Below are 13,875 nucleotides of genomic sequence, written 5' to 3'. Positions count from 1 at the left end.
GACCCAGCCTCTAGGAGAGAATGGGATAATGGAAGCCCCCCCAACTACGATTTCCGCAAGGCAGCAAATCACAAGGAAGCGCAACAAAGTGACATTGTGGTTCTGTTTAGTGGAGTGAGCTGTTTTGATTTCAGAAACTGCATTTCTTTTCAGATTACTGATGTAACATAGGTATTTTATTGTATTATTAGATTTCTATCCTGTTGCTATCTCTTTAAAATATGCCATCAGAAAAGCAGAATCTCATCTCAGAATAATGATCCCCTGCTGCTTCGTAAACACCGAAGCAAATCCAAAGCATTTGTCTTCCAAGCAGGAGACGACGATCATGTGACAATGTTGCATTGCAATAACTTCATTTCAATTAGAGCAAATGATTTATGTAGATTTATTATTTCTGATGGATGTTCGCAGGGCGGAGTGGCATTTGCTGATGATGTCATTATTTACTCTGCGCTGCAGATTGGTTTTGTGAGCTGAGCTGCTGTATCAGCTAATCATAGACCAACTTGACAGAAAGCTATTTTCAAGAAAGAAAAAGGGGATGCTACGCTCTTATTAATGTATTGATCAGGAATTCAGTCATGATTAGCTGGTGAACATGCTGTTCTGTGCAAGGCTTGATATTTTGCAAAATGTTTTCCCAGTCCATGCCCATCATTTTTACGTACAGGCATAACTGATGTATTGGAGGCCTCCCGATAACTAACTGGTGGTTCTCATGCAGCTGTCAGAACTCCAACTACCTTTAACTGTCCAGCTGGAAGTCTGTCTTCAAATCCATTGCCACATACTTAAATTGAATAGAAAACATTTCTGCAGCTGAGTTACACTTTCATAAGAATCGCAGTTTCTTAAGAAGCACCATATGATCCCACATGACATTAAATTAAAATATCAATATACAGCAACATCCAAAGGGTCTATTTTGAGAACATTCATTTTCAAACCACTTATTTTTCTGTAACCACATTCATTTGCACTTGATAGAACTAGAATAAAATGTTATGCTGTTTTCTTATCGTAATAGCCCCTTTCATTCTAGGCTCTAGCTCCCAGACAATGGACCTTGTCGTGCAATATGTAGCCTGCACCTTCAAGCCATGATGCGTACCCACCAATCCTTTTCTGTTTTCTGATGGTTGCATCTTGCAACTACACTAGCTGTTGCTTAAGTGACAAGTGATTGCAGAAGCTTTTTATGTACTTCAGTGTTGGGACATAAAGATACTACTATACATCATGCATTGCAAAGGTATAAAGCATAAGCTTCCCATTGTGGTATGATTTGGTATTCTCTGGAATTACTGACAGAGGGTCCAAACTCATGAACCTTGCTTAATTTGGAAAATCTTTACTCAAATGAGTATCCCCACTACTACTAAGAATCACTTAGAACAGTTGCAAGGGTATGGCTCCAACTCAGTAATGCTTATAGCTGATGCAGGCTCTCTCATCTTTCATGTGGAATTAAACTAACTTGGGGGTGAACCCTGAGGATCCTTATACTAATCGCCCTTACTCACATGAGTAGTGCCATTAAATTGAATTTTGTATCTTGTATGCCGACCAGCAGGAATTTCAGATGGTTTCACTATCCTTCAGGCCCTATGCAGGCACCTAAATGTTCAAAGTGTTCAGCCCCAGCAGTCATTTCAGTGATTAAACAGGACCTGAGCCCTTTTGCAAAGCTGTTCCCAAGAGTTTGGTAGGACTGAGACCTTTAAATCCTGGTTTATGCATTAATTCAACTTCTAATGGCAAAGTTTTACAATATCTATTGAAAGAAATCTTATTTTAGAATTAAAATATGCTAGTGAGAGGCGTTCATTTCAAAACTGTTGCCAACTGGAGATCATGGGGTTTTGAATGGTTTTTATATCAAAGGCATAATAGTGTCAAATATATAAAAGCCGTATATTCCCAGTGGATATGTTGTGACCATTTTTCTTTGACTCACTTCTTGTTGCATTTTTATGGCAGGCTTGTTAACAAGCTTCAATTTATGGCTTTGACATTTGCTTATTTTTCTTTTGAAAGTCTTTATAAATCAGGAAAACATTTTGTTTAAGTCTTTATAAGTAAAATGCTCTGAGAGTAAGTCATTGAAGTGGACAAAAGCAATTTTCTTCCTCTCTATTTGTGCATATTAGTTGCCTAGTCCATAAGCTGTATACAAATAGCGATGCATAAGCAAGGCAGAGAAGTATATGGCCACATCTGCATTTGACCAAAGAAAAGTATATTTATAATACCATTGAGTTCTTAATTTCAAAAAGCTGATTTCTATATTACTGACTTCAGAGGCAGATAAGGAGGGCAGCGCGCAAGACATTATCAGTCCAGTGTGGAAATAATGCATTCAGAATTAAAGACAGCAGTTTAATTAAGTGCATGAAAGGCTGACTTTTATGATCATATTTCAAATACTCAAATGTCTTTTCATCCATTCTGCCGTACGACTTTACTTAATAACATATCAAGAACAAAAAATGTATTGGAGTCTTTCTGCAAATTCAATTAGTTCAATAAAAAGTGAAAAATAATTTATTTTTCATTAAAAAGAACTCAACCCTCACCCTTGTGATGACAAAGAGAAGGGAAAAAAACCGATGGGACTGAAAATTCTGCCTTTGTTATGCATTTGTGTTTCTGAAACAAATGAAGTGTCACTATTAGTAACATTTGTCATTATAACAACTAATCACATTATGTTACAGTGAGTAGTCTGTCGAGCCAGACTACGAGGTGTTTACTTTCTTCCTTCAAATGTACTGCCACAATCAATTGGTGATTTTGAAGTTGATCCTGCCATTATATGCAGATTAATTATACTAAATAGTACCACTTTTCCTGCTGAATTTTAAAATACCATAAACCATCACACTAGAAGTTCAACGGTTAAACATAGCCTCCTGTCTCCTCTCTGCATCCTGAGGGGGTCTGAAGTTAAACAGAACCCAGAAATCACAGATTTTTGCTATGGAGAAAATGCTAGGTGTCGGAGGTAGGTAAGAAAACCTGGATCCAAAGAAATGTTTGATTTCAGTTGGGGACAGCCTTATTAGGTATCACAGCATCTAAAAGAGGAAAGGTGTTTTTAAAAACTTGAGACCAGCTGTCAAGGGGAGCCGGATTTCAAAGGGACTGGAAATGAGATATTGAGCTTTTAACTGGTATAGCAGGTCACTGGTTCAACCATGGCATGCATCAGTAGTGACTGGAAGTTATTACCACTTGTCAGCTCTTTCCTGACCTCTGCGAAATGAGATGGTGGTCTTCGTCCTGTTCCCAGTGGGTGGACGTCTGCATTACGAATACTTCCAGCACCACGGCCGCTGTGTCGGTCGCTGAATGGGAGCTAAGGCTGGTTTGGGGGGCATGGTGAATAAACAGCTCTTTCGTGCCTGAAGCAGCTTTGTCCAGTCGGGACTGAGATACGCCGGCAGATAATTTGTAGAAGCTTGAACGGCCGCTGCTCGTTCTGTACTACTCTGGGTAAATAAGGGAGATCATTCAGCTGACAACTGCACATCTGCTAAGTTAACTAAAAATGGTCCACAATTCAAGGCCCTGGATTTAAAATAACTAGGATCTAATTCCAGGGAAAGCTCCCTGGGGGCATGGACGGCCTCTCACTGTATGTCTGTGTACAGGAATTTTTCCTTTAGGCTTGGATCTCACTTATATACCTTCATCTGATTTTGACCCCATAGAATAGATGAGTTTTATTAGTGGACGTTAAGAGCCATGAACCAAAAAGATGACAAAGTCAGTAGGGAAATACAGAGGGATGGGGGTGAGGAGGGGAATGCAACTCGGTTATAGAAAATACAGTGTTAGCCAACTAACCCTGGGGGGATGGCACACTTGATCTTAGCCAAAAGGCTGAGAAGCTATTACACAGCAGGCATATCTACATGTGCAAATGCTGTGGGGTGGGTTTGCTCTAGAGGAAACTAACCTAGGGCAGGGGCGGGCAATTATTTTGGGCAGAGGGCCGCTTACTGAGTTTTGGCAAGCCACCGAGGGCCGCATGACAGGCAGCCCAGGGCAAATAAATATAATTTTCTAAATTTTTTAGGGGCCCCGCGGGCCAGCTAGAATGGCCTGGTGGGCTGCATCTGGCTCCAGGGCCACATTTTGTCCACCCCTGCTCTAGAGTAAACCCATCCTGGGCAGGTGTCTACATGTGCTGAGATTCAGGAGAAAATTTGCCGCTCTTGGCAGTAGTCTGCTCCTGCTCCCTCCAACCCTGCACTGGCCCCCTGCATAGACGGTGACACTTACCTTGCAGTGATTAGCAATACTATGCAAAGCTTTTCTCATGGCGCAGCAGCCACCTTAAAGGAGATTTGCTTAGATTAACGCTCTTCCCCGTGGTCCATGCACACCAGATTCTGAAAATACAGCACTATCTTGTAAAAGTGACTCTTGGGCTTATTATGTCGATAGCATTGCTGTCCTTTTGTGAGCACCAAGGTATGTACCAATGGCAGTATGTCCTCTGAAAGCTTGGGTTCATAAGCATACGCTTGTTTTTTTTTACACAGGCAACCCTCCTGCAACTGGTACAGGGACTTTGCAGGTTACCCTGGAAGATGTCAATGACAATGCCCCGTACATTAAGCCAACTCTGGCAAAAGTCTGTGATGATGCAAAGGATCTCAGGGTAGTGGTTTTGGAAGCAAAAGATGATGACCTTCACCCCAATACAGATCCATTCAAATTTGAACTGAGCAAACAGGCTGTCCCAGATAAAGTGTGGAAAATCACCAAGATTAACAGTAAGTCTTGCATTTTTATCCAGTTTTGGGGTCTTGTGTCTCCTTGTTCCGTTTCTATTTTGGGAGAGGTTCTGAGTTTGCTTTGTTTGAAACCCTCAACAAGCACAATTCAGCAAGAGTTTTGCAGATGCAGGTCTCACCTGGCTAGCCCCTCTCTGATCTTTACAGCTGTCGGGACTGGTGGGTGAGCAGTTTTCAATGAAGTGCCTTTTAGAAATGATGGCTTGGTAGGACATTGATGACACGGCAACAGACTCTGGCTTCCTCGCTGAAATTTGAATTCTTTTTCTTCCCAAAGACTTCGCTCCACCTGCCTCCCGAAGTATTTCTTTAAGCAGTAATGGGGCCCTGTAATTTTGTAGGACCGCTTGCATACGTAAGACATGCAGGGCAATTTTACAATGTAGCCGTCTTATCCTATGATTTAATTGGCCTTAATTCAGCAAGGGACTGTACAGTGTGCCTAACTTCATGCATTAGAGTGGTCCCCACTGGAGTCTCTGGAACTAATTACGTGTCAGACAGTATCATGCAGATCAGGGATGATATTGCAGGAGGAGAAATCCAAGCACGTGCCAAAGAATTGCAGAATATTTCTAGGGCAGAAAGCAAGCACGAAGATTTGTGCTTCTGGGGGTTATTGTTTTTAATTTAGATTATTTCTATCGCTTTTTGTTTTGCTGAGCAAACTGTTTAGCTCCATCAGCATTCTCCACCCCTTCCCTGGTACGAACTCTTCTAGCAGTTCACTGCAAAATCTTTCCCCATCAGTATAAACCTCCAAGCCCCAAATATTATTCCAAATATTAGATTCTTGAGACTTGAACTCATCTTGACTGCCTTATGCTGTACACCCTTACCAGAGACAAGGCAATAGTGTCTTTTCTGCAATATGGTAGTTGATACCACAAAAAAATGAGGAGGCCACAAACTATCTGAGCTCATGTAGCAAACTAATGTGCTACCTGTATGTGCAAGCACCTTGCTGGTTTTAATTCATAGCCACTGATTTCCACGGTTCCATATATGACTTCTGAGTTTTGTTTTCAACCCTGCAAATTGAAAGCAAAAGCTGAGGCAAATGAGCAAGCTTCACCCAGTTTGACAGTTTTGCTAGATTATTTTTCAAAGCTTTAAATTGCCCCAGGTTCACTGAGAGGGTTGGTGGACCAGCTGAACGTGGCAGAAATTTGTTTTTCGCAATGAGAATCTAATCTGGTTGAGATTTATGTGTTTTTGAGAGTCTGTTGCAAACATTTCTCCAAGATGAGCCTAGGTATTCTTAATTAATCACTCCAATCAGCTTTTCCCTCTAAAACATTAGCCAGCACTGTAGCTTCTTCAGAAGCACGTAAGTTAGGAATTCATAAAGCTAAGGAAGGTAAGAAGTCTACAGCCTGCTGTTAAAAAAGAAAATCAGGTCCAGTCAAACCCAGGACCATTTTTACTGGCATCTTAATTTCTGACAGGCGCCTGTGGCTTTGATACTGCTGCTGTTTGTGAGCATCTTGCCCTGGACTTCTCTAATGTAGCAGGATCAAAATCTGAATTAAAACAACTGCACAGTTATAAATTCACTTTAGCATATTTAGACTATTCCAGATAATGGAATAAATGGTCTGACTCCTGTTTCTTATTCACAGCATATTGCAGGAGTGTTCACTGGTGTTTTCTGGCCTGGTTCCTGCTGTTGCAATTCCTGCAGCTGTTTTACTGTGTGTGATAAACTTGAAAATGTTATCTAACCCGAGCTTTTAACATGGCTTAAGACTTAAATTTGTTATTTTTTTTGGTGTGTCCACTTTCAGAGCAGGCTATGAAATATGTGCAAATAGCTCCCAGCACACGAACTTCTATGAGCTTTCAGGTAGAGTGTGTCTTGAGGACCCAACCCTCAGCCCATTAAGGAGACATGGAAGATGGACCAGGTCCACAAAAACAATGTCAGTGCTCTCTGTCCTGTATTCACATTCATTATATTTACCTGACTGCTAACAAACAGCCAACCCTGCTGACCATTGTAAAAGAGGCAGTGATTGGTTTACCCCCTGCTTTCCCTTACCCTTTATAACAACTCAGGTTAGGGAAGCACCTGATAACAGGTCCCATGTCCACTCCCAACTTCCAGACCATAACTTTGGGTAGAAGGCATCTTATTACCTCCCTTCTCACTGGGCGCCTCTACACATTCATTAACATGCCGTAATTACAGCACATTAAGTTTAGTACCTTTGGGTATTTATACACATGCCTTTCTGTCCCAAGCCTGCCAGAGATCCGCTACTTTGGAGCAGACTCAATTGATCGAGTCCTGCAAGAAATCCAGACTCGATGAATCGAGTGTGCTCCACACATGAGCTGACATGCACTGTGCTGTGCAGTTGTTTAAGTGGCAAAATGTGCATCAACGTGCAGAAAATGGCGGCAGCGCACTTTTGAACTAAAGTTCAAAAACACACTGCCCCCATTTTCTTCATGCTAATGTGAATCTTGCACCTGATACAGCTGCATGCATTGCAGCGCCGGGTGTTTTTCAAAGCACCCAGTGCTGTGGCGCTTGCATGTGTAAAAAAGCCCTGTACCTACAGATATTACTATAATGTGCCGTAATCGGCACTACTGTGCATTAGCTCCGGTGCATGCTTTTTTGGTGACTAATGCATATTTTTTTGGTGACACTAATGCACGGTAGACTAATTCTACTGCATATTAGTACATCAGCCTGGGTTTTTGCCTGCCGTGCTAATGTGCAATAGAATTAGCCTACTGCGCTCAAACCATTTCTTGTGGACAAGCCCACTGTGTGAGTGATGTAATCTAGCTGCTAATTGGTACACTTATTTCCACTGGAATTTGCCTGCTGACATGCTTTGACTAGAGAAATCATACTTGTGTAAAAGTCCTGAAGCTTTTGAAAGCCCTTGCTTTCCTGGTGTCATGGAAGGTATTGACCATTATCCCTCAACTCTGTCTGATGAATTCCTGTGACTGAATTTGTTACCAGATTCTCTATGCTATGTATAATACTCCTTTTCCCCTTTAGTTTCCATGGGTAAGTGTGGTATGTGGTTGTGTGGCTTGTTCATTGGTCCTTCTTATTTCCCCTTCCACCCCACCGTCAGTTGGGGCTCTCTAATTCTTGTGTCCTCGTTCTTTGCAGACACTCATGCCCAGGTCAGCCTGCTTCAAAACCTGAAAAAGGCCAATTACAACATCCCCATCCTGGTGACAGATTCTGGAAAGCCACCTCTGACTAATAATACAGAACTGAAAGTACAAGTGTGTTCCTGCAAGAAATCCAAAATGGACTGCAGTGCAGCCGATGCCCTTCATATCAGCATGACCCTAATCCTCTTTTCAATCTTCAGTTTATTTTGTAAGTTTTTCTGAATTTCACTGAAGTCGTATTTAGCTGCTGGTTCTTGCAGTTGATTCTGTTATGCATTCTTATATGAAAACTCACCCAAGGGAGAAGTTAATTCATAAAGCCATCTACAAGCCCAAAGTATGACAACTGCATTTGTTGAGGAAGTACCTATATGAATGAGGAGGGGAGATTTCTTTTATTGTTAAGGATAGAAAGGCAAGGAAATGCCTCATTTTCAAATTAGCAGTTGATTGGAAATTGAGGCAATAGTTTTTAAGTAAAATCAAAGAAAAAGAAAACTGAGAAGTAGCCGCATTTTTAACTGAAGTGTGAGACATTTTCTTTCATCTCTTCCCTAACTTCAATTCAGAAACAGAAACGGGAGATTAAAGGTGTTCTTGTAACTATAGCTGTTCTGGGTCACCATGAAAATGAGTACTGTCTGCTTCAATCTATTCCTCTGTACAAAGTGTGCAAGCAACTGGAACACAGGGAACTTATTCAAGGATCTAAGCCTATAGACATCTAAGATTGATAGTCTGGAGAATTGCAAGTCAAAAAAAGAAGGGGAGAGCTGATGTGTTAGGGTAAATTTCAAGGGATTGTCTCTTTTTGATGCTCCTGAGTAGACCTTTCTCAAACAGCCTTGACAAACACATAATTTAAAGTGGGAGACAAAAGAATAAAACATTATATTTAACAAACAAAATGACTCAGGGAGTGGGATTCCCAAATCCTCATAATAGACTGCCCTGGGGAAACTGCTTTATACTCTTAGGGCTAAATCCCATTTACTTTATGAATCTAACTGGCATGTACACAGCTGCATATCTGCAATTTTGGGCATTAAAATGCAATTTGGGACTCAGTGGGCATGTCTACACATGTACTTACACATGTCCAAACTTGATGCACCTTTGTTTAAGGTACATTAAGGCAATTTAGGTATGCATCTACATGTGTACACATGCTAATGTGCATTAAGGTGTATTAGATTTAGGCTGGCTTAGCTAAATCGCATTAGCGCATGTGTGGCCATGCTAATGAGCATTAATGCAGCGCATGTCCATTGATGCTCATTAAGCATTTACACATGGGCTTAGCTATCCCATCTTAGATTTGGTACTTAAGCAGGTATCATATTTAGGTGCAATTAGCCTAAAGTCACTATTTTTAAGGCAGGGCATGCATGTGTGAACATGCACCTTTAATGTACCTTAAAAATGGTGATTTTTTAGGCTAATTCCACTTAAAAGTGTCACGTGTAGACAAGCCCAGTTTTTCCAGAAGTGAGGGAGGAGAGCTAGCCTACCAGTTTGCCTAGGTTCTAGGTTCCTCCTTGCCTCACCAAGAAAGGGTTTGAACCTCCTCTCCACCCCACCTCTTGAGGCTTACTTGGCACATCTTGCATGTAATATCCATTGTCTAAAATGGATAAAAACCACTAAGGAGGTTTGGCAAGGTGATGCCACGCTAGAACCCAGAGCCACCGCTATTCTAGGGTGGTATTAATCTCACTGAACTGTCCCCTCTAACTTATGCTTGTCCTCTTAGCCCTACACAGTTTCCTCTGTTGGCTGGGTCTAGTAGGCCAGCTTCAAGAGGAGGGCTGGAGAATGACTTAAATCACATCTTGCCTTTGGCCTGGTTGTTAGCGCAATTAGAGTAAAGAAGCAGAAGATGCATGTCTTCAAATCTCCTCTGGGATCTTGGGATTCTTGTTTTCTACATTCACCACTAGAGTGTTAGGATGAAATATGGGAAGGTAACACCTGCTAATCATGTTTGTTGCCCTACTACAATTTCTGACCTTACACACACACATCCGCCATGTCAGCATATTTATTTCACTGAGCATGCCCACTGGGCACAGGCAGAGCTAAATCACAATGTGCCAAACACTGCCGGGTAGTGGCTGTGTACCTGCTGTTTAGGCAAACAAAGCAAAATAAGATTTAGCCCTTAGTGTTTCAGTGTCTTCCTCCAGAAAACAGGGGATAATAAAGTATCTCTGGTGATAAATTGGTGATTTAAGTATTTTTGCTATCAGTTATTATAAAGTCTCATGTGCATGTATTGCACTATATGGGTGAATCAATGCCTCTTTGGTATCTCAGGGTCTTACAGTGTTGGCAAGGTACACCATGATAAGATTCAGATCTAAAGACTGGGGGAAAGGAAAGGCTCATACATGTCCCAAAGCTAGGTGAGGCAGGCTGTGCAGAGATTAGAACTAGCTACTGTCTGTGAAGCTCCTTGAAGGCGAAAAGGGCTATATAAATGCTAAGTGCAAGTACCTGCTCTTTTGTTCCCTAAGGCTGCGTACATGAGCCTCATTTATTTCAGGCTAAACCATGTCCACTATTCCAGGATGAATTCTAAAAAAGCTTCTTAGATAAAAGGTAGTGACAGTTTAGCCCAGATTATTGCAAAGTATGTCTGTACAGTTTTCCGGGGATTGCATCATTGAACCAATGGCAGAAAAAGCAGCACTGTAGTTAGCCACTCAATAAATCGTGGTAAAAGGGTGATGTGTGTGTATATGCCAATCCTGGGATATTTTTGTTCCAGAACAAAACACGGGCACAGCCTATCCAGGGACAAATGCAGCATATGTTCATAGCATCAGTGAGATCCTCACTTTACTTCAGTATAATTGCTCTGGATTTATTTACTCTGCTCAGACCGAGAGCAGAACTTGCCCTAAGTAGTAGTAGTACAGTTGTTAAACATTCAAGGATTCTGATTTCTTTCCCGACTCCACACACCCTTTGAAAGCAGTCTAGTGAGAAGGGGATGGAGAGGAGATAGGTATTTGCCCATGCCAAGTCATAGCATTGGACCAAGACACCTAGTGGAGTAGCATACTGCTCAGCTGTGGTCTACATGATATAGCAGTTGAGACTTTTACTTGTCTGAGGTACAATGGTGCAGGTGTTCTTCCTGGAAAAATGCCTGGCCGTACCACAGCGCATATGTGAGCCTATAGCAAAAAGAGTCATAAACATGGATATTAGCTCTACCAAAAAAAAAAAAAAGATATGCCTGTAAGAAAATAGTAAGATGGCAGTCTCGTTCTGCTCTCTCGTTTTGTAAAACAAGAGGCACAAATGATGTATGCCTGCATGGTTTGCAGGTGCAGTTTATTTTGTGTAAGTGGAGCGATTCGCTCTGTTGTCTGAGCAACTGATGAAAAGCCAGGGAAACACCAGCTGTATGGAACATGCACATGGCAAGATCTCCCTTTGCCAGATGTGGGTTATTTTATACACAGTCGTTCTGAGTGAGAACATGAATTTGACAAATATGCTTCAACAAACAGAGAGGCCTGACATTGAGCATTCAACCCTTTTCCTAAATTTGAGTGATGCTGGGAGCCCAGGGGTATTGATTCAATGTATTTGAGAGAGAAAGGGCCCAGATACTCCATTGTTTTGTATCTCGCATCATTATTTATGCTCTGGAAAGTGGCTGGCAACCACTGTCAAATCATATGGGAGAGTTTCATAATGGCTTTCCACAGGTGGAAAAGACTATACAGAGCAGGATAGACTGGGGCCAGGATCTAGCTGAGAAGTTTGGCTGTGGATCTGAAGTCTTCCAAAATATGCTGGTGTCACGTCGGGGGTTTGGTTCTTGTCCAGCTCCACAACTAGTTGTTCTTTTTATAACTGCTATTAGTTTCATCACAATCTCTCCTATAGTCCAAATATTTATCAGAGTAATCAAAGATTATAGTGTCATAAAAACTATGGGAACTTTAATGCTTATTGAACAGATGAAATATCCCATTGCTAGTGGCAAGTTATGGGTTTAATCTTTGCAAAACCCCTTACGTGGCTCACTTTGCTCCCAGTGCTTATCTTTTATGAGGCTCTTATTCCTAGGAGGTAAATCCTTCAGTCAAGGGAACTTTGCTGTTCATGCCAAAATCTTTTTTTTTTAATATTTGACATCTGGAGCGAGGATGGATAGACCCATGAAAGAGCTGCTAGGTATAAAAATGCCTTGCATGAATCTCTTGCCAGCCCAAAACATCTTGATATTATCATTTAAATGGAGCAATTACAATTTAACTTAGAATATGGACCTCTTCTTTAAGTCATAGAAGGAGGCATATGTGGCGGCTTTCTGAATGAATCAAACACAGTATTGAAGACCGTCCTTCAAACTGCAGTGCAAGCAAAAGGAAATAATTTAGCTAATTCAGCTACTGTCCTACCACTCACAACTGTCAGCAGTAGCAAGCTAGGGAATACACAGTTGCCCAGAAATACAAAATAAGTAGGTGTGCAGTTGGAGCACAAGACGTACAGATTGCTGAGGACTCTGCTGAGTGTCATTGCCCTAGAACACAAGGACAAGTGTGTATTCAGTGCAATATAAAGAAGGCAAATGCAAGCATGGTAAAGCAAAATGCTGTCTCTCACAGCACATAATTAGGAAATGGATCTCATTACCATAGGAAGCTACCAAGGCCAAGAACTGAGGAAGAGAGGGACTAGATGTTTAGATGGATAACGAGAATATCCAGAGTTACAACAGTTAATGCCAATCAGTTGTGGAAGGGATATTAGAACTCATGCTTCAGCCTTAGGCTAAAATCTAGCTGCTAGTCTAGGGGCAGACATATTCATAAACTGGCTTAGGTGATCAGAAACTGATTTAAACCTGTAGCAGACCAGCTGTTCAGTGTACATAAACCAACTTGAAAATGGCTGAAACCGGTTTGAGACAAACCTGGTTGAATGTAGTATCAGACTTAACTGATTTGGGTCAAACTGGTTTATGCAATGTCTGTCCCAGGCCCCTTGCTTGTTTAAGTTAAATCAGACTCCCCCCCCCGCCCCACATCCCGGCATGCTCTTTGGGCTGAGTGAAGCTTTCTGCTTCACAGCAGAGCTGGCCCCTTCCCTCTGCTCTCTGGATGCAGCTCCAGCAGAGACTGCAGGCATCTGCCTGGTTTCCGCTAGCCTACCACATGCTGGCTATGGTCTGTGCTGTGCGAGACCAGTTCCTTCCTTGAAAAAGCTGTTTAAGAAAAGCTTATACTAATAGAGAGAGGCTTTGTTTCCTGATGGGGTGATAAACACTGAGTTAAGGGTGATAAACACTGTTATCAATTCCCTGCTGATCTGCTCAGGAGGTGGGGAACCCCTCCCTAATCAGAGTGTCCTGCCAGGGCCTGGCCATGCCTCCCCTCAGCTCAGCACTGTGGAAGGGAAGGGAGGGCTGCTCTAGTGCCCCCTTCCCACCGCCCTACCTGCATTTCTGGCGTGTCTTTCTGGTTACAAACCTAGCCTAGCCAGGTTAGACTAACAGCAAAGATTGAAGCAATTCAGGCTCAGGCTTTTTCAATATCTGTCCCTAGCCCTAGAGACCAGGAGGAAATCTTGTATGGGAAGCTGGTCATCCTTCATCTGCCTACTTGAGGGATCCTTAGGCCTTACTTCAGAAGAGCTAGCCACTACTGATGATACAGTATTGGACTGCAACACTGTGATATCAGGCACAGCCTGCCTCTCATGGAGGAGCTGCTGAATGAGATCAGGACAAAGAGAACAGTAGGTGTAAGAGAAGGAGCTTAGCAAAGAAATAGATCTAAGATGAAATTGATAGAGGATAAGTTAACTGGATGTCAGCCACACAATGGAGAGAAAGAGGTAGGACAAAGAACAAGTGCATGATGGAGCGTGTCCTTAAAGCTGTAGTTGCCTGGTT

The 13,875-nt window shown here is 42.0% G+C and overlaps 1 protein-coding gene across 1 annotated transcript in view; it reads left to right on the top strand.

Annotated features, from left to right (window-relative positions):
* CDH13 (cadherin 13) overlaps positions 1-13,875 on the top strand; it is a 751,386-nt gene that overhangs the window by 718,190 nt on the left and 19,321 nt on the right. The window contains exons 12-13 of the mRNA XM_090062749.1: positions 4,554-4,787; positions 7,948-8,163. Of these exons, the coding sequence (XP_089918875.1) occupies positions 4,554-4,787; positions 7,948-8,163 (450 nt within the window). The remainder of the gene's footprint in view (positions 1-4,553; positions 4,788-7,947; positions 8,164-13,875) is intronic.

The sequence above is a fragment of the Crocodylus siamensis genome, chromosome 9 (genome assembly GCF_052110815.1).
Source record: "Crocodylus siamensis isolate JL-2025a chromosome 9, ASM5211081v1, whole genome shotgun sequence".
In the NCBI taxonomy this organism is placed as follows: Eukaryota; Metazoa; Chordata; order Crocodylia; family Crocodylidae; genus Crocodylus; species Crocodylus siamensis.
This window is presented reverse-complemented; position numbering and strand designations above follow the sequence as displayed.